Source organism: Eumetopias jubatus, unplaced genomic scaffold (assembly GCF_037043125.1).
Source record: "Eumetopias jubatus isolate StellerSeaLion01/CBP00866 unplaced genomic scaffold, mEumJub1_p1.0 scaffold_15, whole genome shotgun sequence".
Taxonomy (NCBI): domain Eukaryota; kingdom Metazoa; phylum Chordata; class Mammalia; order Carnivora; family Otariidae; genus Eumetopias; species Eumetopias jubatus.
The window spans coordinates 57,343,081-57,370,492 of NW_028274821.1; the positions used below are offsets into that span (position 1 = coordinate 57,343,081).

Here is a 27,412-nt window from a genome sequence, read left to right on the forward strand (position 1 = left end):
TCTTGCTGATAACAGCTTCGTTCAAGCACCCTGGGTGGGCAGAGAGCAGCAAGGCTGGCAGGTGGCCCGGAGCGGGGGACGGGGCCAGGCTTTGCACTCCTCTCCGCCCCATTGCCCAGATCTGGAACTCAGCTCTCCATTCCTTTATTCCTCCTCACCCCAGCCCTTGGCTCCGGGAAAGCCCAGGCTCAGCAGTAAGGCCTGGAGCCAGGATGCCCAGATTCTCTGGGTCTCCACCCCTAGCCCCCTGTGTGACCCTGGACAAGTTCCTGCACCTCTCTAGGCCTCATGCAAACCAGAAAAACTATCCTCCCCATCCTGCTCTCAAAAGCTGAAGTGGGAAAGGGAAATGAGTCTCCCTCTGGGTTTGGAACACCCTGGTCCCCATTAGTGCCGTGGGCAGTCTAAGAGTCCTGTTCCCCCACCACAACCCCACCTCTCTCTTTGCGGCAGAGGGAAGGGCAAGCAGGCTGAGTAGGGTAGGGGTGACTCACGTACCCCAGGCTTCCCCTCCCCTTCATCTCTCACCTGGATTAATCTATGACTCACAAAGCAAGTACTTTGTGATGTTGGGGGGTTACATGTTTATTTACTGGGGTGGGGGCACTCAGACTAGCCCAAATCTGAGCAGCCCTCAGGACCTCACCGAATGTAACCTGCTGCAAGGACCCCCAGGCTTTGAGGTCTTGCTCTTCTTCTCCAAAGTAAGGTACTGGGCAGAAGAAAATAGGGCCTTCAGCTAAAAGGATTCTGGTTTTATACTTAAAGATTTATTTATTTTAGGGAGAGAGAGCATGAGTGGGAGGGGCAGAGGGAGAGGGAGAGTCTCAAGCAGACTCTGAGCTCAGTGTGAAGCCTGACCCAGGGCTCGATCCCACGACCCTGAGATCAAGACCTGAGCTGAAACCAAGTCAGATGACCAACTGACTGTGCCACCCAAACACCCCAAAAGGATTCTGGTTTAGAGGAGGTGGTGATGCCACAGGCAGAAGAGAGGACCCTTTGAGAATTCACTAAATGTAACTATGTAGAGAGGCTTAGAAGGTCTGACAGAACTGGGGAAACCAAAGCCCCAAGGAAAAGGCTTTGTTTAAAGCCTTTAAATCCACAGGAAAAAAATCGAGCTTTTGCCTTTTATCTGAGAGCTTTTTCTCCTGACTTGCTCTTCAAAAAGAAAGATTTCCCCTTTTACAGCAACTCAGAACTAGAGGCAAAAATGTGCACACAGACGAATGCATACAGACATGTCCACGCCCCCCAACACAGAGCAGACACATCACTCCATACATCACACACAGACTCCGACCCCATCCACATCCACCTGCGAGGTTAAATGCGGAAGCCCACAAAGGTGGATACACCCACCGGGCTGTGTAACCTACACCCTTGCTCACACAGTTCCTTCTAGTTTTCTCTTCTTCCCTTCCAATGAAGGTCCAGCTCCTCAGGCCACCCTCCTCACCTACTTCCAAGGTCATCTTGGACCACACCAGCCTCCTCACCTACTTCCCAGAGAAGATCTGAGGAAAACAGATTGGAGCTGCAATGTGAGGGATTGAGACTGGGAGCCTGGGCTTCCAGCGCTCTCCACACCCCGTCCCCTAAGCTAAGCAGGGAGTGCAGAAAGGATGGCGCAGCTTCTTGGGTCTGAGTCCTCTGCCCTCCTCCCTTGCCACATTGTGCACCTGACAAAGCCATTACCATGCCCATTTTCAAGGTGGGAGGGCTGAGCCCAGTGAGGGGAAGTGACCTGCCCGGGGACGCATGGGGACGTAGCAGGGCCAGGGCTCATCTCCTGAGTGGGGACCGCTGTCTGCCCCTCTTGGAGCCACCTGCTGCAGTTTTACCTGGGGGCAGATTCTGTTCCTTCCCATACTGGGATCACCTAGAACTGGCTTTGTGCAAAGGCCAGAAGCCAAGGACTGAAGCTGACCCATGGATGAAGCAGGACAGTCTGAAACAGGCCAGCACCATCCCTCCTCAGAGCCTAGGGACGGGCTGTGGAGGAAAGTAAGTGAGGAGCAGCCAGGGACAACCACAGACCCAAGGTCCGTGAGGGCTGGAACTGCATTTCTTTCCCTGACGATAAAGCCTTGCGGGCTTCCGTTTGGAGTCTGTGAATCAAGGGCACGGGGAGATGCAGCCCCCAGCTGAGGCAGCCCATCAATGTATTCTCTATGCCCATTTCTAATCCCATGACAGTGACAGGTAGGGACCAGCACAGGTTCACAAAGACTCACAGAATTGGGACAAGAGGAGATCAGGGTCCCCACATGTGGCTTATCATCTTGAGGATGAAGCCTGACAGCCGGGCCTGCCTGCTGCTGAACCTGCTTCCTCATTCAGAAGATGAGAAGTCAAAGTGCATCCTTCACGGGGCTGGTATTACCGTGTGAGCACGCTCCCGCACAGAAGATACGGAAAATACCTGAGAGCGCCCCACATTTACCAAGCGCTCCATGGACGCCCCCTGCAGCTCTCACCATCCCCACCCCGCCCAGTCTAGGCAGAGTACAAATCATGACTCTCCCTTTTCCCTAAGGTCTTCTGTGGCCCTGCTTCTCCCATCGGCCCTGCTGTACACACCTGTAGCCTCCGTGAGCACAGAACTGTCATCGCTGCCACAAAGGCGCCAAGAAATCTATGTTCAAACATGTCACCTGTCCCCAAAGAGCTTACGTGTAGGAGACGTGGTTAACACCAGGTGGAAAAGGCAGAGAAGCCAAGAACATGGGGAAATTAAGTGATTTAATTTTAAATCCAAGTTTCAGACAACAGAAGGGTTCACACCACTGTATGCGACTACAAAGTAAACTCAACAGACAATAATCGCTCGATGTTTCAGCGAGAAAGAGCACCTGAGGCTGGGGGCGGGGGAAGGGTTGGAGGAGGAGACACTGTTTGAGCCGAGTCTGGAAAAACATCAAGATTAGGGGAGACAGGGGAGGGAGAGGCTGTCGAAGTGGGGTGTGGACCAGGTGAAAGGAGGCAGCACCCTCCCACCCTGCCCTGGCACAGAGAGCTCCTGGAGAGCGGGCCTGAGGTCCTGCTCCCCTCTGCACGCCTGCTGCAGGGACGCAGGGGGGCAGTTCGTGACACGAACGGGCAGGGGCACGGAGCCGGAGGGACTGAGACACTGGGGCAGCACTCAGTACTCTCTGCAGCTCTCCTGGACTAGAGGAGCTGCTGTTCCCCTCGCCCCTTCACCCAGCCAGGCCCTCCTGTCCTCTGTGCTTTTCCACGTCCCACCCTGGAAAGCAACAGCACCCCGCTTAAGGCTGGAATTCTGGGACCCTCAGCAAGTACCTCACCTTCTCTGGGCCCTATTTAAAGGCCTGACCCTGCACTGAAGGGCATACCAAGGTCTAGGCACGTATCCTGGCAATGGAAAGGAGACAGAGCCTCAGCCCTGGGCACCTGTCCTCCTCTCCAAGCTTCGGAAACATCCTCGGAAGACAAAAAGAAGCCCGGCCCAGGGCTGTCAGGTGGATGGATCTCCTGGGTTCATTTAGTTCCCTCTCTGAGCTGGCTCACCCTCCTCTTCGGGGAGTTCAGACAGGCCCAGGGGACTCTGTAGGATACCAGGCCCCCACCCCAGTGCTGAGGTGTCAGACAGAAAACTGGGGCAGGGCTTCTTTGGGGGAACATTTCAGCGTGTTCAGGCCAGCAGGTACTCCACGAAGGATCTGTACGTAGCAAGGGTGAAGGTCATGCCACTGACATCTTACTCCAGAGGTCTGAAGTCCTGCTGTCACCTACAGCTTGCTCCTAGGGCCGGAGATCACACAGTCCACCTCTCACTTCGGGCCTCCACGGCCTGTACCAGGCCTTCGCCCAGGACGGCCAAGTCCTCCAGGATCGCTTCCACATTGGGCACCATCACCAGCTCCCCACCTTGAGACATCACCATGCGCCCCTTTGTGTTGGAGGCCTAGGGGAAGCAGAGAAACATGAACTGAGGTGTCACAAAGGCACACCAGAGACAACATGCAGGGGGTGGAAGGGAGCAGCAGCAGAGGAGACAGATACGCAGGACACATGCTTCACACCTGACCCACAGTCACTCACGGAGCACGCCACGTACAGACAGGCATGCCCACATGGAACCACATGTACACACTTGAACACACCAGCCAGCGCACCTTAAAGGGCTGGGGCTGGAAGCTGCTGGGCTTCCAGAGAACACCGATCACCTCTCCACCATGCTGGTCATAGAAGAAAAGGGCCAGGTCCCCAAAGGCCTCCTAGGAAAGGGCAGGACACAGATAAGACTACAGGCAGACACCTGAGAGTCACCTCCATGGCCCCAGTTCACCTGGAAGTCCCTGCCCCAGGTGTAGTCAGCCCTTTAGGGCCTACCCTGAGCTGTGCCAGATAGAGCTGAGGAGGGTCATAGCCCAGCACAGGCATCAGGGAAGAGGGCCCCGGCTCGCTGAGCAGGCCACGGCAGAAGGAGGCAGCTGGGGAGTCCACAGCTTGGCGGTGCCGGGGGATGTGGCGGGGAGACAGGCGGATCAGCACATCATACGTATCCAAGGGCGGCCGGAACACTGTCTGAGGAAGGGTTAGGGAGGGGTCAGCAGAGCCCACTGGGAGTTGGGAACTGGACCACAAAGCCTTCTACATGCCCACCTCGCTTTCCTCCTTCCCTTTTGTCTGACCTCCCCCACCCCCGGCCCCACTTAGGGGCCCAAATGCTCATCTGAAAGTGGGAACACCAAGTCCCAGCTGGGGTCGGCTTCACGCTATCAGGAGAAACACAGGCTAGGAGCGTGAGGCCTGGAGAGAGCCAGGGCCCTGGTTCTCCTGCAGGCTCCCCCACTGTCAGGCACCGTGGGCAGCTCCAAAGCCCTCTCTGGACTCAAGACTCGCCAAACAAGGGGACAGAGCGTCCTGTGAGAGCCCCTACAGCTCCAGACTTCCAGTGTTCAAAGGCGGAATCCCCAGAACCCCAGAGCCACTCTTTTTTTTTTTTTTTAAAGATTTTATTTATTTATTCATGAGAGACAGAGGAGAGAGAGAGAGAGAGAGGCAGAGGGAGAAGCAGGCTCCCAAGGAGCAGGGAGCCCGATGCGGGACTCGATCCCAGGACCCTGGGATCATGACCTGAGCTGAAGGCAGACGCTTAACCATCTGAGCCACCCAGGCGCCCAACCCCAGAGCCACTCTTGGTCAGGGGCTTACCCTGATGTCCCCAGGTCCCCGGGGATCCATCAGCTGCTTCTCTAGGACAGGCAAGGCCTCAGCTGCCAGGACCACAAGCTGCTGTAGTACCTAGAGGAGTACACACACATCAAATAGATCAGACCTAACCATGGGTCTCTCTTAGGTCAGGCTGGGCCTACTTTTTCCCTGGGGGAATAAAAACACAAATTTGGAGCTAGGGATGGGATTGCACCTGGGGCGAGGGTCCATCCTGTGTCCATACAGAGTTTTTACGATCCTGGGGGGTAACGATGACCATGATTGGGAGTTGTGTCCGAGTTGCCAGGAAGCCACTGCGGATCTCCCCCTGCTCCTCCACTGTGAACAAGAGGGGGTCCTGGGTCAGCCTGTTCCTTTCCCCGGACATGCTCTACTGCCCCAGGTCTTCTGGTGGCCCATCACAGGGATTTTTCCGATGGCCCTCCCCCAAGAGACAAAGGCAATGAAAAGGATACCATGTTTGCCTCCACTGGGTGGGGCACTAAACTCCCAAGCTCAGGCCAGAGGCAGAATTTTCCACTGCCTGGCACCCCAGTCTAGTTTCCGGGCTTGCACAAGCTGAGGCCTGCCCCTGACCCCCTCCCACCCTATGCTCCCACACAGCTGGGGAATTAGGAAGCTGACACCCTCCTCTCTGCTGGGACCAGGAGCTCCTCACGTTACAAGTGGAAATCCTCACCCCCACTCTCCAAGAGGTCTGGGCATCTACTCTAATCTGGGCCCTTCCCTGCTCCCCACAAGACTTCTCACCTGGTGTTCAGGGTCCCCCTTCTACTCTCCTCTCCCCTTCACAGCCCCCACCAGGTGGCCTGCTTACCACCCCTAGTCCATCCTGTTTCTGATCATCATGTGAGCAAACCAGAGCTCTACAGCCTCAGAACTCCCTTCAGCCTTCAGCTGGGCCCCTTCCTCCCAGTAATTCCCCACCCCAAGGCCATCAGGGTCAGGCACAAATATCTGTGACGGGGAAGGCGCACAAACACCTTGCGGACTGACAGGGAAAACCCCATGTGCCCCACTCTGCACTCCACAAACAGTCGTTCCTGCGGGAGTCGGACCCCAGTCCTACCCCCCTTACCAGTGAGCTCGTTGTTGAGGTTGACAATAAGGGGGTTGTTCTTCCAATCAAAGGTTGACACCAAAAAAAGGAACCGAAGGAAGCCCACCTGTGGGGAGCTGAGAAGAAAGAGTGAGCAAAGAGTCTGGGCCCAACCACACATCCCCAGGCTTACCCCATGGTCTAGACACCCGAGACCCCTTGGCAGGGATTGTCTCAGAACCCCTTCCGTCACCTGTTTCAGCTACCCTCTCCCATTTGAACTGAAGGTACAGCCTAAGGGATGAAAGCTGGCCCTGAAGGGAAAAGATGGAGGGAATCACCTGGGAGGGGTGAAGGGCTCAGGGTGCAGGAAAAGAGCAGCAACCACCAGGTCCAGGCTCTCATCGGTGAACCCCTCACCCAGAAGCTGGGCACGCACCCATCGCTTGGCCAGCCGTGCCACACCTGAGAAGGCTGGGTGCTGTTGCTGGAGCCTGTGGACGGGGAAGGGCGTAGTGGTAATGAGCCTCAGGCCCTAAGGGCCCAAGAACAGTATTTCGGCTCAACCACCACCATCGACCCAGTCTTTACCCAAAGTTACCCTCTGTGCTAACACATTCTATACAGGATCTCACATACCCCTGACTAATGCCAACAGGTTGGTCCTATAAAATTCCCATTTTACAGATGAGAAATAAGGTCCTGCCCAGAACATAGCCAGTGAAGCAGCAGGGCGAGGGTTCTAAAATTTGTCTGACTCCATAACTCATATCCCTATTACACCATCTGGCCTCCCAGAGAGACAGGTGGCCATACCCGTGCAAGGCGCTGGTGAGCAGGGGCAAGTGCCTCGTGTCCCTCTCCAGGTGGAGGGAGGCAGGTGTGTCCCTCAAGGAGATCATCCCCTCGGGGCTCCGCATTTCCCTCAGGATCTGGGGCTCCCGCTGACAGGCCACACAAACCCGGAACACGAACCCATCCTGTTGAAAGAGGGTGTGAGGTGGGAGATACGGGTCAGCCTGGAGCACACTCACACCCTGGCTCCTCCCTCCCTGGGGAACCCCGACCCTGCACCAGCCTAACCTTGAGGACGTCCGTGTGCGTGGCCGTGGCTCGACACTGCAGCCCATGCTGTTGTGTCAGCAGCTCTGCCAGGCGCAGCTGAAAGGCAGCTCGGACCCGCCGTATGGCCTCAGCGTCCTGTGGCCACTGACCACTGCCCTCCAGGTGACATACCACTAGGAAGAAAAGTAAGAGGTCTCAAGACTGTAGGCTGGAGTGGAAAAGGTTCCTCTCATCCCTCCCAAGAAAGAGGCTCCTCACCGGTCATGGGCTCCACATAGGCTGGACAAGGCTTGTCGGGCCGCGGTAACAGCGAGGCCCGCTCTCGAAGCTGCTTGTAGAAGGAGTAGGCTGGCCGGACTGGGGTAGGTGGGAACACCTATGGAAGAATCAGGGCTGAGGAAGGGGCCTCGGACTGGGAGATGAGTGAACAGAGGAATTGGAACGGGGAATACTGGGTGAGCGGGGAGGAGGCGAGGGGTCACCAAGCAGAAAGGGCTCCCTGTCCCCTTGCACCTCACCTCAGTGTAGCGCAGCACCGGGTGAGCTCCCTGCACGGCAGACACAGTCAGGGGGAGACCTTCCAGCCCCCACAGCAGGCGGCTGAGGTCATCATAGCAACGCACGGCTGCTGCCAGGGCCTCCTCACCTGTGCTGGAGGTCTGAGAAGGAGAACACAGTCAGGAGACCAGGACCCTACAGAACCCGCCCGCCCCAACCCCACCAACATCACCACCGCCTGGGATTTTGCCGCAGCTCAGGCTGCCGTGGAGCCAGCACCCCCTCTGCTGGACGCTATGGGAAGTGCAGTCTGGCTGAGGTTGCACGTGCCCTCCACCTGCTACCTAATTCCACCACCCAGGCTACTATGCAACCCCTGGCCTTGACCCCAGCCTTAACGCACGACCCTTACCTCTTTTGGGCTTTGGATCAAAGCGTCCAGAAGGCCCCCCACATAGTGGACACAGGTATCTGGGATGTTGGCATGGCTGGGAAAGGGGCACAGCACAGAGTCAGCGTGGGCATTGAGCCTACTGGAGTAAGCTACTGGACATTAGCTGCTCAGCCCAAAGCCCGGGCCAGACCCTCCTAAAAGGCTCCCCAAGTCCATGGCTGCTTCCTAGCAACCAGATGCTAACACTCACAGTGCCAAAAGGTGAGTGACCACCTGGTGGGGAATAAGACGCTTCTGGGCCATGGAGGCTGCCTCCCAGACCACAGCTTCCCGAATGGCTCCATCCTGGAAACGCCGAAGCTCTGAGCGAGATCCCCAGAACTGGCGGAAGTCAGCAGCCTAAAGAAAGGCAATGGGTGGTAGGAGAAATCAACAAAGATAGGCTCTGTCAAAAATCCCTCACAGGCTCCAATCCAAGTGGCATGAGGATAATCCACACCACTTCTGCCAGTACACAGCCTGGACTTCCCAAGACAGGGCCAAATCATCCCCCAGATTCCAGGGCTCCTCACCTCAGGCTGGTTGGCCTCTGGACCCAGCTCGAGGACACTGGTCAGCCCCTCAGGCCGGAGGAGCAATCCCAGGGTCAGGGTCCCAGAGTCTCTGTGCTTCGGTGGATCTTGGCTGATGTCCCACTACAGGGTTTAAAAAGGCTGAACTCAACCCAAGAATGCCCCAGCTTCGTCTAGAAACCCACTTTCCAACTAGGTAGAAAGATCTAGGGGCACCTGGGTGTCTCAGTTGGTTAAGCGTCTGCCTTCGGCTTGGGTCGTGATCCCGGGGTCCTGGGATCGAGCCCCACATCAGGCTCCTTGCTCAGTGAGGAGCCTGCTTCTCCCTCTGCCTCTGCCCCTCCCGCTACTCGCACACGCACACTCTCTCTCTAATGGATAAAATCTTTTTTTTTTCTTTTTAAGATTTTATTTATTTATTTGACAGAGACAGAGATGGCAAGAGCAGGAACACAAGCAGGGGAAGTGGGTGAGGGAGAAGCAGGCTTCCCGTGGAGCAGGGAGCCCAATGCAGGGCTCCATCCCAGGACTCTGGGATCATGACCTGAGCCGAAGGCAGATGCTTAACGACTGAGCCACCCAGGTGCCCCTAATGAATAAAATCTCTATAAAAAAAATTTTTTTTATAGAGATTTTATTTATTTATTAGAGAACGAGTGAGAGAGAAACAGCATGAGAGGGGAGAAGGTCAGAGGGAGAAGCAGGCTTCCCACTGAGCCGGGAGCCCGATGCGGGAGTCGATCCCAGGACCCCAGGACCACGACCCGAGCCGAAGGCAGTCGCCCAACCAACTGAGCCACCCAGGCGCCCTATAAAAAAATTTTTAAAAAAGAAAGATCTAACTAGAGGAATGGTGTGTCTTTTGTATCCCCTGGGACCCTGGATCTAGTCCCCCTTAAGCTCACAAACTCCCCACCCCACAGCACCTCACCTCTGACACCGGGGGCCGAGAGTGGGCCAGCAGGTGCAGGCGGGACCCCAGACCCTGCTCCAAGAGGGAGGTCAGGGAGCCCAAAGCAGCTGAAACAAAGTCCCCACCAAGATCCTGCAGCTCTGGCCACAGCTTTAGCCGGTGACATGCTGCCTGTAGGCGACTCAGTGGATGGAGACTAGAGGGGCATAGAGGGACAAAGAGACAGAACGAGGTGCTGCTGACCCCAAAGCCTACCCCCCGCCCCAAAATGAGGAAGATCTGAACACCGACCTGAGCACCTCTGCCCCATCACTGTAGCCCCAGGGAAAAGGACCCACTGACATAGCCTGCCGGCCCTAAACTTACTGCAAGACGTGGTCAAAAGCCCGGATCATGGGTTTGGGAGTCATCAACAGAAGCTGGAATCCGTCATCAGCTCTACCGTCCAGCAATGCCATAGACAGCCGTGCCTCATGCTGTACCTACGGCCACAAGATAAACAGGGAACTCACATGTGAGACTTATGACCACTATACCCCTCCCTTCATTGACCTGAGGGCTCAGACCAAGAGACATGCCTGACCTAAGCTCTTTGGAGAGGAGTTGCTGGGGCTCTGGGACTGGCAGAAGGGACAGAATCTGGACTGGGACATCAGAGGTACCCAGGAGTGGGGGACAATTGGTACCTGGTGGTAAGTAGAGGCAGTAACATCAGCACAGAGGTTGAGATAGCCTGAGGAGTCCAGGAAGACAACAGGGAAGGCCTGGTGGAAGTCAGCCAGGGCCGGCTTGGAGGCACAGAGAGAAGCCAGTCAGGGTTGGGGCCTTACCTTCAAGCCTCCTTGCCCAGACCCAGCCCTGCCCCACTCACCAAGGAGGGATCTGAGCTGAGACATAAGCTGATCCCGTTGACTGTCAAATCTGTGGTGGCTGAAGTGAGCCAGAGAAGGTGGGTGTGTCAGAAGGTATCCTTTCCCAGGGGACCCAGCCCTAATGACACTCTCCCTCTGGTCAGGTGGCTGCAACTACCTGCCTCTAGAATTCAGTTTGCTCAATTGTCTGATGGCAAGAAACTGAATGATCCCTGATAGGATGAGAGGATTCACAGGAAGAGTGGAACCCTTGGCCTTTCTGGGTCTAGCCACCTTACCCAGAAACTGCAAGACACTCCTCAGGACCTGGTAGCCGCTCATAGTGGTGTGGATCTTGCGTGTAGACACAAGGAAAGCAACCAGCATGGAGACAAGGAACCCACTGAACCCTCCCAGGCCCTGAAAAAGAGATGGAGAGAGAGGCCCAAGCTCAGGCCCAGCCCGCCACTCAGTGAGGCAGGGAAGCTGGGCCACTCCCAGCTCACCTTGTCCAGTTCCCGCTGCCGCAGCCAGACCTTCAGAAGTGCCACACCATCCTTCAGCCCCAAGGCTGAACCCAGCACAGTGGACAGCAGCTGCACATGGGACTCAAGGGTCATGTCCTGCAGGACCCATGTGTTATAGTGGGGGGTGGGAGGCTCTGGGCTACCTGTGGGAGAGGGGAAGCCATGGGAGGAGAAATCCCCACAACATCCTTCCCTTCAGCTCTACCTGGATACCACTGCATGCTTACCATCCCCTGGGGGACTCTGCCCTCGGTACCAGGCAGAGCGCACGTTGTTCTTAGATGGCAACAGGCGGCACGGGCGGAAGAAGTCAGGTGGAGGGCACGGATGCAGACGTACGGTGACCAGGCGCTCATCCTTCCCTGGGGGGAGACAGGGAGTGCCGAGATTCTGCCAGGTGGGCCCCTGGACCACTCTCCTCCTCCGTGAGGGCCCATGCCCTCCCACCTTAGAATCTGAGGTCCTTATACCTTCCCCCTCAAACTTGAAGCCCAAACCACTCACCTTGGACTTAAGGTCCCCACACCTCCCCCACTAGATCTGTCACCCCAGACTGTGCCTTCAGCCCAGTGTGTGCCTCTCACCATGTGGCCGAAGCAGCAGTGACGGTTTCAGGTGGCAGCCCCTGGTGTAAGAGAAACGAACACTGCCGAAGAAGGGGTCTTGGCCCAGGTGGTGAGCCAAGTGGGCCAGGTAGAGAGCACGCTTGCGGAAGTAGCGCTGGTTCAACCCATCCTTGTCCTGTAGGATCTCCTGGTGAGGGTCAGAAGGGAGAGACGACCAGGCACATAAGTGCTTGTTAGAGAGCTTGGTGGCCAGGATGAAGCCAACGTGCGTCACAGTTTAGAAACCTCAGGGATCTTTGCAACTGGCCAGAGTGTCTGAACCAGGACTAGCAACAATATACTTAGTTCTCAGATGAGGAAGGCAAAGTTCCGAATGGCAGCAGCTGACCCAAGGGCACATTTAAGCTGCCCTCAAGAAGACAGCAGAAGAGCAAATTTTGTTTCTTTGTTTGTTTGTTGTTGTTGTTAAAGATTTTATTTATTTATTCATTCATTCATTTATTTATTTATTGGAGAGAGAGCGCACAAACAGGGGGGAGAGGGAGAAGCAGGCGCCCCACTAAGCCAGGAGCCCAACGTGGGGCTCGATCCCAAGACCCTGGGATTATGACTGAGCCGAAGGCAGACGCTTCACCAACTGAGCCACCCAGGCGCCCCTGCTCTTTTGATTTCCAGTTCAGATTTCAACCCTCTGGCAAGTGACAGGTGGGAAGGAAAGAGGGACCCAGGAATTTGTAGGTGATGAAGGAACAGGACCCTCATCCCCCAAATACTGGACCTCACCCTGGGCATGGTCACTGCCATGTCCACGTTGATGTCCGGCCGGACGCAGGTACCCAGAAGGTAGCTGCCCACAACAATGACCTGGGCTGGTGGCAGGAAGCGGAAACAGCCCTTCACGGTATAGGGCACTTGGTGGAGGGGTACTCGAACCCCAGCTGGGAGCCAGGTCTGGTCAGTCAGCTGTGGGGACAGAGACAGTGATACACAGTAATCTGATTGCCTTCCTGAAGTGTCCTCCTTGATGTCTAGTAGACGTCTCAAATTAAACACATGAACACATTTGAAAACAAACTCCTGCTCTTTCTGTAAACATGTCTCCCTCATTAAGGCAACTTCATACTAGTTGCTCAAGCCCAAAACCTTCAAATCACCTTGACTCATCTCCGTTAAGAACACCCATTTCACCTTCAAGAGCATCCAGACACTGACCACTTCTCTACTTCTCCATCCTAGTCTGAGATGCCACCACTTTCCAGAGGATCACCACATAATAGGTTTCTAACTAGTCTCCCTGATTTTACCTTTATCTCCCTCCATTCTACTTTTTTTTTTTTGAAGATTTTATTTATTTATTTGTCAGAGAGAGAGCATGAGCACAAGCAGGGGGAGTGGCGGGCAGAGAGAGAAGCAGGCTCCTCACTGAACAAGGAGCCCGATGCGGGGCTCGATCCCAGGACCCTGGGATTATGACTGAGCCGGAGGCAGACGCTTCACCAACTGAGCCACCCAGGTGCCCCTCCATTCTACTTTCAACACAACAGTCTGAGTGAACGTTTTGTTTTTTGGGTTTTTTTTCCCCCTAGGCAAAGCCCTCCACTGGAGACCTTTGTTTCAAACTTTATTCCCAGGCTTCTTCAGCTTAATTAGCTGCAAAGAATGAATTGTGTATAAGAAAAAACTGAAAAGAGCTGCAGTGTCCGAGGGGCTTGGGCTTAAAAATATTAGAGATCTAGATTTTATCAGATCCATGAACAAAATTTTAAAAAGCAGTCATAATATAAAATAGCAGTTCCCAGTAACTTCTTCAAGTTTTATCTTCTTCAGAAGTTGACTCAGTTCAGTTTGCTTCATTCTTGGAAGCTTCATCAGAATTCTCCACAAGATCTGGAACTTCATCATCCTCCTCCTCTCCGGTAGCAGGTGGTGCTTTTCCATCCACACATTGTTTGGGCAGAGCTTCAGCCAGTCTTCTTCAATTAGTCAGACTGTCGGCACCAAGTTGGTTTAAGATACTGGGTGGCATTTCTGTCAGCCGCTTTGTCTCAGCGTGGCCTGGAATGGCGGAAGTGTTCGCTGCCAGTGATGCCTGAACTTTGGGGTTGTTAAAGTGGATCACTGGTCCTTGGTTTGTGAACATATTCACTTCTTCAATACCAGAGATATTGTTTACCCCTAACTTCTTTAAGGAGAACTGAAGTTTCTTATCATCTGCTGTAGCCGTTCTATGAACCACCTTCTTCTTTCGGCGAGCAGTTCCTTTCCCACCAATGCGCACTTGTGCTTGCAGTTTGGTGAGTTTCTCCTGGTTCATGATAGTTTCTTTCATCTTGTTGGAGTGGAAATGGGACCGAGAGGGGGAATAGGGCTGATGCTCAGGGGGTCTCGGGTGGACCAGGTGAGATTAGGTGCACACACGCAGGGACGCAAGATGGCAGCTAGAGTTGAGTGAACGTTTTGTTTTGTTTTTTTTAAGATTTTATTTATTCATTTGAGACACAGAGATACAGAGAGAGAGAGCATGAGCAGGGAGAGAGGCAGAGGGAGAAGGAGAAGCAGGCTCCCCACCAAGCCAGGAGACCAATGTGGGGCTCAATGCCAGGACCCTGGGATCATGACCTGAGCCGAAGGCAGATGCTTAACCATCTGAGCCACCCAGGCACCCCTGAGTGAACGTTTTTAAAATGAAGTTAGATCACATCACTGCTTCACCAAAAAATGTCCCATCAGTGGTTTCTCATTTCATACCGAGCAACAGCCAAAGTCCTTGTTTCATTGTACAAGGCCCTGCATGGAATGCCTCCTTCCTCCATTGCCTTTTTGCCTTTCTGAACGCATCTCCTATTTTCTCCTCATTCAATCCAAGGAACATACCAGACTTATTCCTTTGAGCCTTTAGTGCTGGCTAGTTCCCCTTCCTGGCATACTCTTCCTCCCTTAGATATCTATATGGCTGACTCATGTCCTTCAAATCTTCACCCTAATGTCACTTCAATGAGGCCTACCTCAACCACCCTATTTAAAATTGCAAACCACTCCCATCCTCTGATATCCCCACAATCCCTTTGCCTTACCCTTTCTCTTTTGCCCATAGTGCTTACCACTTTCTGACACTGCCACACAGTTTACCTGCCACGGTTATTTTCTACTATCCATAAGCCCAGCACTAGAAAATAGACTGCTTTGTTCACTGACATATCCTAAGAATACAACAACTACTGCAAGGAACATAAGTGTTTGCTGAACAAACGAACACATGGTTGACTATACTTGCAGTTGAGCCTCCTAGCAGTGAAAATGAGCTCCTTAGCACCCCACCCCCTCTGGAGAAGAGCAGGCCCTGTTTCAGATGCCCAAACTGAGGACCTCTCCGGGGCTTTCCATTTCTTCACACTACCTGCCTTACCTCTGTCCTAGGAGTTGAGGGCACCTTCAGGACCCGGTGGTTGACCTCCCGTAGGAAAGTGTCGATCCGCTCCTTCTTCTTCTCTGGTAGCCTCACTTCCTTTAGTAGTTCCTCTACCTGAAAGAAAAGACAGGGGAGAGTCCTTCAGCCTCAGGGTCCCGGGCCCACCCCTCTAACCGAAGCCCCAGCCACCCAATAGTACCTGTAAACGAAGCAAGCTGGAGTGGAAGAGACTCTCAGTCTCCCGAAGGCGAGTCAGCTCCTCATTGGTAGGCTCCTTATACAGTTCTGCCTGGCTAAGCTTCACTGGCTGCAGGAGGCCCTCCACTGGAGACCCAGCCAAGGCATGCTTCTTTGAGGACTCCTTCTTTCCCTTCTTGCCTGTGCCTTCCAGAGCTGGTTCCATCACCTGTGGCCAGTGAGGAGAGCAGCCACTGTGAGGTCACAGATGTCTAGCATCCACTGTCTGAAGTGCCACCATGATAGGATGTTGGCAAAAGCTTCAAGGCTCCTTTTCACTCTTTTGAATGGGAGTCAGACTGTAAAACTCAGGATTATCATTACTTAGAAGAACATTCCTGAGCTCTAGGCTGAAAACTCCTTGAGTTGAGGGCTCCTTGTCTATGTGACAGCACTAGCATGGAGCCCTGCCTGGAGTTGGGGGTAGGGTTTGTTGTTCACTGAGCCCTGACCTAAGCAATGCTTGAGCTCCTTGTATTTCCGGTATATGCACCAGGGAGCTTCCTCTTTTTCTGGGTTAGTCCTGGGAATCTGCAAATGCCATCTCCACTCTTGCCCTATCCTAATCCTGCCAGGCTCTACCCCTGTCAGGAAGCCCCGACTATAGACTACATCAGTACAAGTGGTCAGTGTTGGAAAGAACTAGGACCTCAATATACATATGTACTACTGCCTCTGTAAAATATACTCAGTAAATCATCCAATCCTCAGTAATCCGGGCAGAAAATGTACACTTGGAGGGAGCCTCTGAGCTCAAGATTCCACAGTTAAAATACCTATTCTGTAAGCAGGCTTCACACCCTGGTCTGCAGGATCCCAAACCTTCTCCCCTACAGCCCTGGGCCCCGCCCCCACTCCACGGTCCTACAGGGTGAGAGCCCTACTGAGGGGTTCCAGAAGCACCACCATGTGCCCTCTGTTACAGCGGCGAGGACAGAACTGGGCACAAGAAGTTAGATCTCGCACAATGACAACGAGGAAGACCTGGTTAGGAAAATGACCTGGTTAGGTCTCCTCAACTTCCAGGTGCACAGCTCTCGAAGGAGTAAGCTCAATAAGCTTTACTGCTTCTATCCAAATAACGCCAGGTTCCATCTCCCCTGAGTGTCTCGGTGCCCTAGACTGGAAACGTGGTGGAATAAGGCTCTTCCCGAAGGGACCGCCTTCGCGCCCCTCGCCGGCGAGCTGCCAGTCTCTGCCACCTCTCGCACGTGGAAAGCCCTCTTTCCTCCCAGACAGCTCACCCACCTCTGGCTCCCCAGCAGCTCCGCGATTCTCTGCTCCCGCAGGCGCCGGCCCCATAACTCTGGGGCCAGTTCTTGCTCCAGCACTTCGGATTCAAAGCCCAAGTACTCGGCACAACTTCCCACGTCGGCAGAAGTGCTGAAGCCCTCCGCAGAATAACCGAAGCCTGGCAACAGAACTGCCAAAGGTTTGCGGTAAACTCCCCGCACCGCGTGGGGACAAGCCTCGTGCAGCAGGACTCCGCCCAGTTCCAGAACCATTGGGTGAGTGCCCGAAGAATCGCTGGCCATTGGCATCTGTCACTCCCCAGGACCGCCCATCATGGGGGAGGGGCCAACCTGGGTTCTCCCATTTACGGTCTCTTTGCGACGCCACACCGGAAGCCTGTCTGCAGCTTAGCGGGCGCTTTCTTTTCCTCACTTCCGCAGCTTGCGTCGAAAGGAGCAGGGCGGAGCTAGTTTTGGCACTGGAGACTATTTACACCAGTGATTCCTATCCTTTTTTTCATCTACTACGTTTTATCAAATAAACAGTTCTGTCAGTTCTACCTTCAAAATATGTCTTAAATTTATTCATTCTTCTCTGTCTTTAGTGCCAAATTTAGTCCAAGTCACATCATCTTCTGCCTAAATTATAACTGGTTCCAGTTTATTAAAATTTTCCAAATCTACTAAAATATTGTAGTAATAATAGAGTGAACGCCTTCACCTATCCATCATAACTTAGTGTTTGTCTTGGGCGCCTGGCTCAGTTGGTTAAGCATCTGCCTTCCCCTCAGGTCATGATCTCAGTGTCCTGGAATCAAGTCCCACATGGGGTTCCCTGCTCGGCAGGGAGTCTGCTTTTCCCTCTTCCTCTGCCCCTCCGACTGCTTGTGCGCTCTCCATTGCGCGCGTTCTCTCTCTCAAATAAAAATCTTAAGTTAAAAAAAAGTTTGCTTTTGTCAAATCTGTCTTTATGCATTTACATACTGTTTTGCAAAACCACGGGAGAATTAGTTGCACACATCCCTGAATACTTTCGCATATATGTAATAAGAACAAGGACGAATCATAGTCCAATTATAAAATTCAGGAAATTTAAGCTTGATTCAATACTATTCAAATTTTGCTGATTATCCGAAAAATACCCTTTACATAGTAGCATTTTATTTCCTGATGCAACATCATGCATCAGTTTGGTTGTCATGTTTCTCTTCTCTTTCTTAATCTAAGAACACTTGTGAGCTCTCCTTTTTTGGTCTTTCATGACAACTTTTTTTTTTAAAGATCTTATTGATTTATTTCACAGAGAGATAGCGAGAGCAGGAACACAAGCAGGGGGAATGGGAGAGGGAGAAGCAGGCTTCCCGCCGAGCAGGGAGCCCGATGTGGGGCTCGATCCCGGATCATGACCTGAGCCGAAGGCAGACGCTTAAAGACTGAACCACCCAGAAGCCCCTCATGACATTTTTTTTTCCTCATGACATTTTTGAAGAGTATAGGACAGTTTCATTCAATAGCTTTTTCGTACAGTACACGTATATATGCATATATGTAGTTACAAGTGTATATACAATATACATATGTAAAAATTACATAGACACACATGCATATAGAATTACATCTATGCATATAATTATACAATATATGATTACATATAAATATAATTACATATATACATATAGAAAATTACATAAGGGTACAGCTTGAATATTCATATACCAAACATACCCGTGTAACCAGCTCCCAGAAAAGAAACAACATTTCCTGAACCTTTAGAATTTCCCCTCGGGTGCCTGGGTGGCTCAGATGGTTAAGCGTCTGCCTTAGGCTCAGGTCATGATCCCAGCATCCTGGGATGGAGTCCTGCATCGGGCTCCCTGCTCCTTGGGAGCCTGCTTCTCCCTCTGCCTCTCTCTCTGTCTCTCATGAGTAAGTAAATAAAATCTTTAAACAATAAATAAATAAATAAAGATATAGAATTTCCCCTCATTCTGCCATCTAGTCATTATGTCCCAACAGTAACTCCTGTCCTGACTTCTAATAGCACAGATTAATTTATTAATTTATGCAATAGCTTGTAAAGGAATTTTTCAGTGGTCTTCTTCAATCCCTTTCCATGTGGTTGCCAGAATGAATGTTCCAAAACTATCATTCTATCATGTCACTCTCCTTTTAAAAAATTCATCAGTGCCCCCGGCACCTGGGTCACTTCAGTTGGTTAAAAGTCTGACTCAGTCTCAGCTTGGGTCTTGATCTCAGGGTCCTGAATTCAATCCCATGTTGCAGGATTTTTTTCTCCACCGGTGCCCTCGGTTTTTGGTCACGCCTCTTCGAAGAATGAAGAGATAAGCCAGACAGAGTGGTGGGCAGCAAAGCAAGGTTTATTGAGTGATAGCAAAGTGACAGTACAAAGCTCCCAAGGAGGGAAGGTACCCCAAGAGGTTGCCACCGGAATTTCTAAGTCTAGGGGTTTTTATGGGCTTGTTGGCGGGCTGTTTTAATCTGATTAACCCTCCCTGCACCTGTCATCCAATCAGGTTTTTGTCCTATGGGAAAGGTTGGAGATCTCCTTCCAGGGTGGGTATAAAATCCTTTTATGGGTGGTTTCCTCTTAGGTCCCCGCCTGCCTGCCTTCCAGCTATCCTTCATCACTGGTGTTGGGCTCCATGCCCAGCATGGAGCCTGCTTAAAACAAAAAACAAAAAACAAAAAACGGGGGCACCTGGGTGGCTCAGTTGTTAAGCGTCTGCCTTCAGCTCAGGTCGTGATCCCAGGGTCCTGGGATAGAGCCCAGCATCAGGCTCCTTGCTCAGCAGGAGGCCTGCTTCTCCCTCTCCCTCTGCCTGCCACTCCCCCTGCTTGTGCTCTCTCTCTCTCGCTGTCTCTCTCTGTCAAATAAATAAATAAAATCTTAAAAAACAAAACAAAACATCAGCAGTGGCTCCCAATTATACTTAGGATGAGATATGAGTTTTTATAAAGCCTCAATCAGTATGGTCCTTTACTGGCTATGACATCCTTTTTCTTTTTCTTTTTAAGATTTATTTATTTATTTGAGAGAGAGAGACAGAGCAGGGGGAGGGGCAGAGGGATAGGGAGACAAGCAGACTCCCATCTTGAGCAGGGAGCCCTACTGGGGCTCAGGGCTCGATCCCAGGACCCTGAGATCATGACCTGAGCAAAAATCAAGAGTCAGACCCTCAACCGACGGAGCCGCCCAGGCGCCCCATCCATTTTCTTGATATACTCCACACCTTGTTCACTTAGCTTCAGCAAAATAAGCCTTCTCTCAATTCCCTGATTATAGCAAGTTCTTTCCCATCTCAGAAACTTGAGCCAAGCTGTTTGCTCTCCTTGGAATGCTTTTCCTTGACTTTTTCTCTTTTTCATCCTTCAGTTCTCAGGATAAGTATTGCCTATTTAGTTAGGCTTTCCCTGACCATCTAATCTGAAATATGTTTTTCCTTATCCAATGATCCCATTTATTTTCTTTTTTTAAAATAGGTTTTGATTGTTTATCAATTGTCTATTTGTCCTTGACTATAAATTCATGAGAACAAGGACCAGGTCTACATAGCCAATGCCTAGCACACTGTAAATACTCAATAAATGTTTACTGAATGAATGAATGTAGCTACTGCAAACCTTCCAGTCTTGTCTCTTACCATTGTTTCTGTCAAATTTTATGACCCAGCCATATTGAACTACTTGGAGTTCCCTTACTTATCCTGCTTTTTTGTTCTGGGCCTTTGAACTTGCTGCTCTTTTTGCTCAGTGTTTTGATTCCCCCCACCCCACCCCACCCCCTCCCAGCTTAATTGAGATATAATTGTTGGATAACCTTAAGTTTAAGGTATACAATGTGATAATTTGTTATATGTATATGTTGCAAAATGATTACCACAGTAAGGTTAGTTAACACTTTTTTTTTTTTTTTTGAGTAAGCGAGAAGTTTATTTAAAGTGAAGATACAGAAAAAGCTCTCAAGAATGAAAGGGGTCCCTGACAGGGTTGCCCAGGTTAGTTAACACATTTAACACATCTTTCACCTCACATAATTACTATTTGTTGTTGTTGTTATGGTAAGAACATTTAAGGTCTATTCTTTTAGCAATTTTCAAGTACACAACACAGTATTGTTAACTATAGTCACCATGCTGTACATTGGATCCCCAGAACTTATTCCTCTTACAACTGGAAGTTTATATCCTGTAACCAAAATCTCCCCATTTCTCCTACCTTTAGCTCCTGGCAGCCACAGTCTACTCTGTTTCTACAAGTTTGGCTTTTTTAGATTTCACATATAAATGAGATCATACAGCATTTGTCTTTATCTGACTTATTTCACTTAGCATAATTCTCTCAGTGTTCATCAATGTTGTCACAAACGGCAGGATTTCCTTCTTTATGGCTAAAGAATGTTTTGATTGTTAAGGAAGGTTTCCTGGCACACTGTAAAAGAGATGGGTCTGTGCTAAGTCTTGAAGCATAATTTGAGTTTGCATTGACTGAGAAGAAGAAGCAGCTCTGTTGAAGTCTGATTAAGCACTGAGGAAAATCAGAGAGCTGAGGGATAAGTCAACCACTCGTTCCACACTGGATGACACTTAAGAAATGGCAAGCACTGTGTTCAGTGTCAAGGATAGATAAATAAGACATGATGATCACAAGCCAGAAACCTGGAATTATGTTCTTGCCTTCACATTTTACAGGTTGGTCCCTCTATTCAATTTTTTTTTTTAATCCAGCTTTGACCTTTATTCAAGAGACCAGATGGGTTGCCCCAGGATCCGGTTGCTGGCCCTGAGGCCAAGCAAGGCTGGAAACCCATATCTGGCCCTGCTTTGCCCTGAGCTGCAGTCTCAGCCCCAGGATCCTGCTTGCCACCACCTCAGGTGCAAGAGGAGGGAGCCCTTGGAGAATTGGATGTTGCTATTGATTCATTTAAAAAAAGAAAAATACAAAACCAACCAAACAAACTCACTCTATTGATTTGAGACTTTTTCTTAAACAAACACACAAAGAAAAATACACTAGGACTCCGTGTTCTCCATGACAGGTGGGCCTGGGGGAAGGGAAGCGTGGACCCCCCCCCCGCGCCCCCCTCCCCACAGCCGCATAATTTCTGTATAATCCACCATCTGGGGCAGAGGGTGGGCACATGGAGGCCATTGGCCCCTGTATTCATTCTTTTTTTTTTTTTAAGATTTTATTTATTTATTTTGACAGAGAGACAGAGAGAGAGGGAACACAAGCAGGAGGAGTGGGAGAGGGAGAACCAGGCTTCCCACTGAGCAGAGAGCCCAATGTAGGGCTCAATCCCAGGACCCTGGGATCATGACCTGAGGCGAAGGCAGCCGCTTAACAACTGAGCCACCCAGGTGCTCCCCCCCCATTTCTTTAAATGCAACCTCAAAGAGGTTTATTCTGCCTTTGTCTTGTCTCCATTTAAAATTTGCATTCACCCCTGGCTCATCTGGTTGCTCAGTTGGTAGAGCTGGGGACTCTTGATCTTGGGGGTTGTGAGTTTGAGCTGACATTGGGTGTAGTGATTACTTAAAAATAAAATCTTTTTTTTTTAGATTTTATTTATTTGAGAGAGAGAGAATGAGAGATAGAGAGCACGAGAGGGAGGAGGGTCAGAAGGAGAAGCAGACTCCCTGCTGAGCAGGGAGCCCGATGTGGGACTCGATGTGGGACTCGATCCTGGGACTCCAGGATTGTGACCTGAGCTGAAGGCAGTCGCTTAACCAACTGAGCCATCCAGGCACCCTAAAAATAAAATCTTAATGGACACCTGGGTAGCTCAGTTGGTTAAATATCCAACTCTTGATTTTGGCTCAGGTCATGATCTCAGGGTTGTGAGATCGAGCCCTGTGATGGGCTGCATGCTGGGCGTGGAGCCTGCTGTCTCCCTATGCCCCCCCAATAAATAAGTAAAATAAAATCTTTTTAAAAAAATTGCATCCACCCCAACATTTTCAGTTTTAGGCCCTACTTTAATCACCTCCCCTAGTATTCACCAAAACTTGCAATGATATTATTTATCTAGTAGTTACTTGTTTTTGTGTGATTCAGTCTCAGCCACTAGAATGTAAGCTCCACGAGGGCATGACTAAATCATTTCCATCTCATTCACTACTGTATCCTTGACATTTAGCATAGGGCCTGTCACATAGCAGGCACTCAATAAATATTTGTTGAATGAATGAATGGCTCTTTCTTAAGAGTACCTCAGAGTCTGGGAGAAAGATGTAAACAAATAATTGCAGTATAGCATTGGAGATGATATGATATGCATGGATTGCTATGGGCATGTTAGATTAGGAATATTACAGTACTTCGATTAAGAGCAGTCATGCTTAAGTGGGATGCCCAAGATTCAACTCCAGGTTCTAACATTTACCCACTGGGTGACCTTGGTAACTTTCTTTCTTTCTTTTTTTTTTTTTAAGATTTTATTTATTTATTTGACAGAGAGACACAGCGAGAGCAGGAACACAAGCAGGGGGAGTGGGAGAGGGAGAAGCAGGCTTCCCGCTGAGCAGGGAGCCCGATGTGGGGCTCGATCCCAGGACCCCGGGATCACGACCTGAGCCGAAGGCAGACGCTTAACGACTGCGCCACCCAGGCGCCCACCTTGGTAACTTTCTTAACCTTTCTAAATCTTATAGTACTCAGGGCGCCTGAGCCTTTGGCTCAGGTCATGATCCCGGAGTCCTGGGATCGAGTCCCACATCAGGCTCCTGGCTGAGTGGGGAGCCTGCTTCTCCCTCTCACCCCCTCCCCTCATGCTGTTTCTCTCTCAAATAAATAAATAAACAAACAAACAAAAATAAATCTTATACTCAGGAAAACAGATACTCTAGTATGGATGTCATGCATTTTTTGACATTTAAACAGGATACTGCTTGTAAAGGGCCTGTCACATACTGATGCACAACAAATGTTAGCTATTATTATTAAAGAAAGATTGTGGCTCCTTAAGAGCACTAGTTGACTTACATGTGTTAACATACACAGAATGAAAAAAAAAATGTTTGTCCCCTAAAAGGAGTCATTCTAGAAGGTCAGAATTAACCTCTCTAAAACAAACACTCCTATTTCTCATTTATCTTTCTTTAAAAAAACAAAAAGATTTTATTTATTTGACAGAGAGAGAGATAGCGAGAGAGGGAACACGAGCAGGGGGAGTAGGAGAGGGAGAAGCAGGCTTCCCCACAGAGCAGGGAGCCCGATGTGGGGCTCAATCCCAGGACCCTGGGATCACGACCTGAGCCGAAGGCAGACGCTTAATGACTGAGCCACCCAGGCGCCCTCTCATTTATCTTTCAAGATTTCCATATCTTTTCTCTTTGGAAGAAAGAATCAATTCTTCAGAAGAGCCCTGGTTGAGGGGAGCCTAGGTGGCTCAGTTGGTTAAACGTCTGCTTCAGGGTTTTGGGATCGAGCCCTACGTCGGGCTTCCTTGCTCAGAGGGGAGACTGCTTCTCCCTCTCCCTCTGCCGCTCCCCCTGCTGTGTGCTCCCCCCCCCCCCCCCGGCCGCCTCTCAAATAAAAATCTTAAAAAAAAAAGAGCCCTGGTTGAAGAGTACCAGGTGATGCGGTAGAGACTGAGGGTAAGTGGCCTGTTTCCTTTACCACCAGAGGGCACCAATCAGTCAAGTCATTTTACCTGTCATTTTACCTTTCCCACACTATGGGAAAGCTGTAGGAAGCCGTTTCTGCCATTCATTCTTTTGACAAGTATATTTTGAGTACCTACAACGTGCCAAACATCGTAGTAGCTTGTATATAAACAAGAAGCTTGTGTAAACAAGACCTGTCATCCTTATGGAATTTATAATCTTGAGCACCTACTGTGTGTCTGAGAGGTCCTATTAGACATGGGGGTGGAGGGTGGGGTTCAATTTGTTGTTGTTACTGATTGTTTTCCTGCTCTTGGCTGTAAGCCCATGAGAATAATTACTTAGTGTCTACTTTGTGTCAAACAATGTGCTGGTTGCTGCAGATCCAGGCCTGAATAAGACACAGTTGCAACCTGCTAATAAACGATGTCTTACCTGCTAGGATAAAAAGGCATGAGACAAATTCTAGACTTCCTCTGACCTGAGAATGGAGAACCTTAGTACACACCTCATTTTCACATTAGGCTATGAGCCCTCTAGACAGATATATGTTTGTTAGCCATCTACCTTAGGGCCATGGTCATTGCAGATATTTACTATGACTTTATGAGTTTATTTAAACTCAGTGAGCAGCTTCTGGTCTGGTTGTCAGGTGTATGTTACAGTGGGTTAGGCTAGGAATCTACCATCTTCTGGGGCAGGGTGGGACTGTGATGAGTTAATGAGGGTGAAATTCTTTGAAGATGAACTTTCTGCCTATTTGTCTACTCACATCCTTGTTATTAAAGGTGTCAAAATCATCTCCCACGTTTCCAGGTCAGCAATCTTCTTGTCCCTAAATTGAATGGTAGAGGAAGGGAAGTCAGAATGGTTGAGGGGGTGGTAGCCAGAACACAGCTATGCCTTCAATTTTTTTTTCTTTAAAGTTCCTATTTATGGATCATTTACCATGTGCTAGTCATTGTGTCAAATGCTGTATATAGATGATCTCATTTAATATTTACAATAGTTTAAGTTAGGTGTAATTAACCCTTTATTACAGAAGCTGATGAATAAGGAATGGATAATGTAAATGGTGGAGCCAGGGTTGGAACTTAGGATCTTTTTGATCTCAAAATTCTAAATGTGTGGAACTCTGATAGTATCCTCACTTTTCTAGGAAACATTTCAGCAGTTGCCACAGGACATGCCTTTCCAAGAGAATGGGTTATTCTAAATCATGAGGATTTAAGACTGTCTCCGTGGGCGCCTGGGTGGCTCAGTCGTTAAGCGTCTGCCTTCGGCTCAGGTCATGATCCCAGGGTCCTGGGATCGAGTCCCACATCGGGCTCCCCGCTCAGCGGGAAGCCTGCTTCTCCCTCTCCCACTCCCCCTGCTTGTGTTCCTGCTCTCACTGTCTCTGTCAAATAAACAAATAAAATCGTTAAAAAAAAAAAAAGACTGTCTCTGCATCTCACTTCAGTTATGATTATCTTAAAAGTCCCTCGGTTCCAGGTCGGACCTTCAAGCTGAAAGGATCTATAGGGGGTCAAAGTTCAACCATAGTATTTTTTTTTTTTTTTTTTAAGATTTTATTTTTAAGTAATCTCTACACACAGGGTAGGGCTTGAACTCACAACCCCGAGATCAAGGGTCGCATGCTCACGGACTGAGCCAGCCAGGTGCCCCGATAGTACTTCATTTTACAAATAACTGAGGGATAGCCAGAGCACTTGCCCCAAATCACAGGGAAGGGCCAGGAACCCAGGTTTAGTCTGCGTTACTACTTCCCTCTTTATTTCCCACAACTTCCTCTTTGTAGTTAAGAAGAGAAGTAGAAGATGGCCCATCTGCCTTCCCCATTTCTCGGATAGGAATCATCTCCCCCACCCCACCCCACCCCTGTGGGTGACACACTGCCAAGAACACACGGGGCTTGAGGGCCCTGCACAAGGAATGTCGGGACACTTGTTCCCACGATAAGACTCATAAACTCAGCATATTCTTGTCAAGCACCTACTGAGTGCAGGGACGGCGGACTTTGTGTCACGGGGAGGGGTCTGCAGAGGACCAGGGTTCGACGGAGGATGGCTGTGGAAGCCTGTGGACACCCACACATAGGGAGAGGAAGGGAAGGCGCTGACAGCTCTAGGACCAGCGGTCCCTTCCCGGGAGCTCCCAAGCAACCGCGACGTTCAGCCGCACAACCGTCATTTTGGGGCCAAGGGTAGCCCCTGTGGCTGCCCTCGGCCCCCACAGCAGCTTGGCCCTTTAAGGGCGGGGGACACGCGTCGGCGTCACAAAGCGCCGCCACCGCGCAGGGTGGCGGAAAGGAGGCGGGGAAGTGAGAGGAGGAGGGCGGGGGAAGGAGAGGAGGGCGGGGGAGGGAGGGGCGTGCGCACGCGCGTCTGGCCGCCCGCCTCCGAGAGCCGCCCTCCCTCCCGGCGCGCGCCCCTCCTCCCTCTCTCCCTCCCTTCTTCTTCTTGGCTCCGTCGCTCCCGCGGCGCGAGGCGCTCTCGCTCTTCTCCTCCTCCTCCGTCGTCGCCCCTCCCCCGCGCAGCCGCCGCCGCCGCCGCCACCGCCACCGCCACCGCCGCGAGACCCCCGCGCGCCGCGCGCCCCTCACCCTCCCGCCCCGCGCGCCCTTCGGCCCCGGCAGCCCCTGAGGAGAACGAGAGGGCGAGCGAGCGCGGCGCTCCCGGGCCGGCTCGGCCCCCTCCCCTCACCATCGCCGGCCCTTCGTCGCCCTCCTCCGCTTCCACCCCCTCTCCCCCCCCCCCCCCGTCAAGTTGAGGCCCCCTCCGGGGGGGGGAGGCCCGGGACCGGGAGCGAATTCCCCTAACTCCCTCAGCCCCTCCCCCCACCTGGCCCGAGTGTGAGGAAAAGGGCCCGGCCCGGCCCGCGTCGTGTGTGAAGGAGGACCCGGGCTGGCCCACGGGCCGTCTGGGGCCTGGTCCGGCCCGCCGGGTGTGTAAAGACAGAGGCCCGGTGCGGCCCGGCGGAGGGCGAGCGGAGGGGAGGGGCCTCGTCCGGCCCGGCCGGTGCGAGAGGACTGGGGCTCCGGCCCGGCGCCGCCGCCGCCGCCGCGATGGCCCAGCAGCAGATGACCAGCTCGCAGAAAGCCCTGATGCTCGAGCTGAAATCCCTGCAGGAGGAGCCGGTGGAGGGCTTCCGGATCACCCTGGTGGATGAGTCCGACCTCTACAACTGGGAGGTTGCCATCTTCGGACCCCCCAACACCCTCTACGAAGGCGGCTACTTCAAGGTACCCCTACCCCCTCCCAGACCAGGCTTCCCCAG

At 51.5% G+C, this 27,412-nt stretch overlaps 2 protein-coding genes and 1 pseudogene across 3 annotated transcripts in view; 1 reads left to right on the forward strand and 2 right to left on the reverse strand.

Moving 5' to 3' along the window:
• Nucleotides 1-2,729: 2,729 nt before the first annotated feature.
• On the reverse strand, nucleotides 2,730-16,822 carry NOL6 (nucleolar protein 6). The gene is made up of 26 exons (XM_028115255.2): nucleotides 16,525-16,822; nucleotides 15,239-15,445; nucleotides 15,037-15,153; nucleotides 12,414-12,593; nucleotides 11,649-11,817; nucleotides 11,292-11,426; nucleotides 11,044-11,207; nucleotides 10,837-10,957; nucleotides 10,558-10,616; nucleotides 10,373-10,474; nucleotides 10,053-10,168; nucleotides 9,705-9,882; nucleotides 8,774-8,896; nucleotides 8,452-8,600; nucleotides 8,220-8,295; nucleotides 7,828-7,968; nucleotides 7,568-7,685; nucleotides 7,328-7,482; nucleotides 7,061-7,224; nucleotides 6,586-6,738; nucleotides 6,284-6,381; nucleotides 5,399-5,523; nucleotides 5,185-5,274; nucleotides 4,360-4,554; nucleotides 4,143-4,244; nucleotides 2,730-3,931 (listed from the first exon to the last, which is right to left on the reverse strand). The coding sequence occupies exons 1-26, from the start codon at nucleotides 16,576-16,578 to the stop codon at nucleotides 3,782-3,784; spliced, it is 3,441 nt and encodes a 1,146-aa protein (XP_027971056.2). The 5' UTR covers nucleotides 16,579-16,822; the 3' UTR covers nucleotides 2,730-3,781.
• Nucleotides 13,471-13,959, reverse strand: LOC114218255 (transcription factor BTF3 pseudogene; annotated as a pseudogene).
• A 9,921-nt stretch (nucleotides 16,823-26,743) lies between the features above and the next one.
• Nucleotides 26,744-27,412, forward strand: part of UBE2R2 (ubiquitin conjugating enzyme E2 R2) — a 112,896-nt gene continuing 112,227 nt past the window's right edge. Inside the window, exon 1 of one of the 2 annotated variants that reach the window (XM_028115199.2) lies at nucleotides 26,744-27,377. In XM_028115199.2, coding sequence (XP_027971000.1) covers nucleotides 27,201-27,377 — 177 coding nt within the window. In that variant the 5' untranslated portion in view covers nucleotides 26,744-27,200. The remainder of the gene's footprint in view (nucleotides 27,378-27,412) is intronic. The other variant, XM_028115198.2, reaches the window with a different exon arrangement.

Coding starts and splice junctions, on each gene's coding strand:
- NOL6 (XM_028115255.2), bottom strand. CDS start 16,578: ATGGGGCCGGCGCCTGCGGGAGCAGAGAATCGCGGAGCTGCTGGGGAG. Junction 7,483..7,567: donor CTATGTGGAGCCCATGACCG/GTGAGGAGCCTC, acceptor TTTTCTTCCTAG/TGGTATGTCACCTGGAGGGC. Junction 4,555..5,184: donor GGGGACCTGGGGACATCAGG/GTAAGCCCCTGA, acceptor ACCCTTCCTCAG/ACAGTGTTCCGGCCGCCCTT.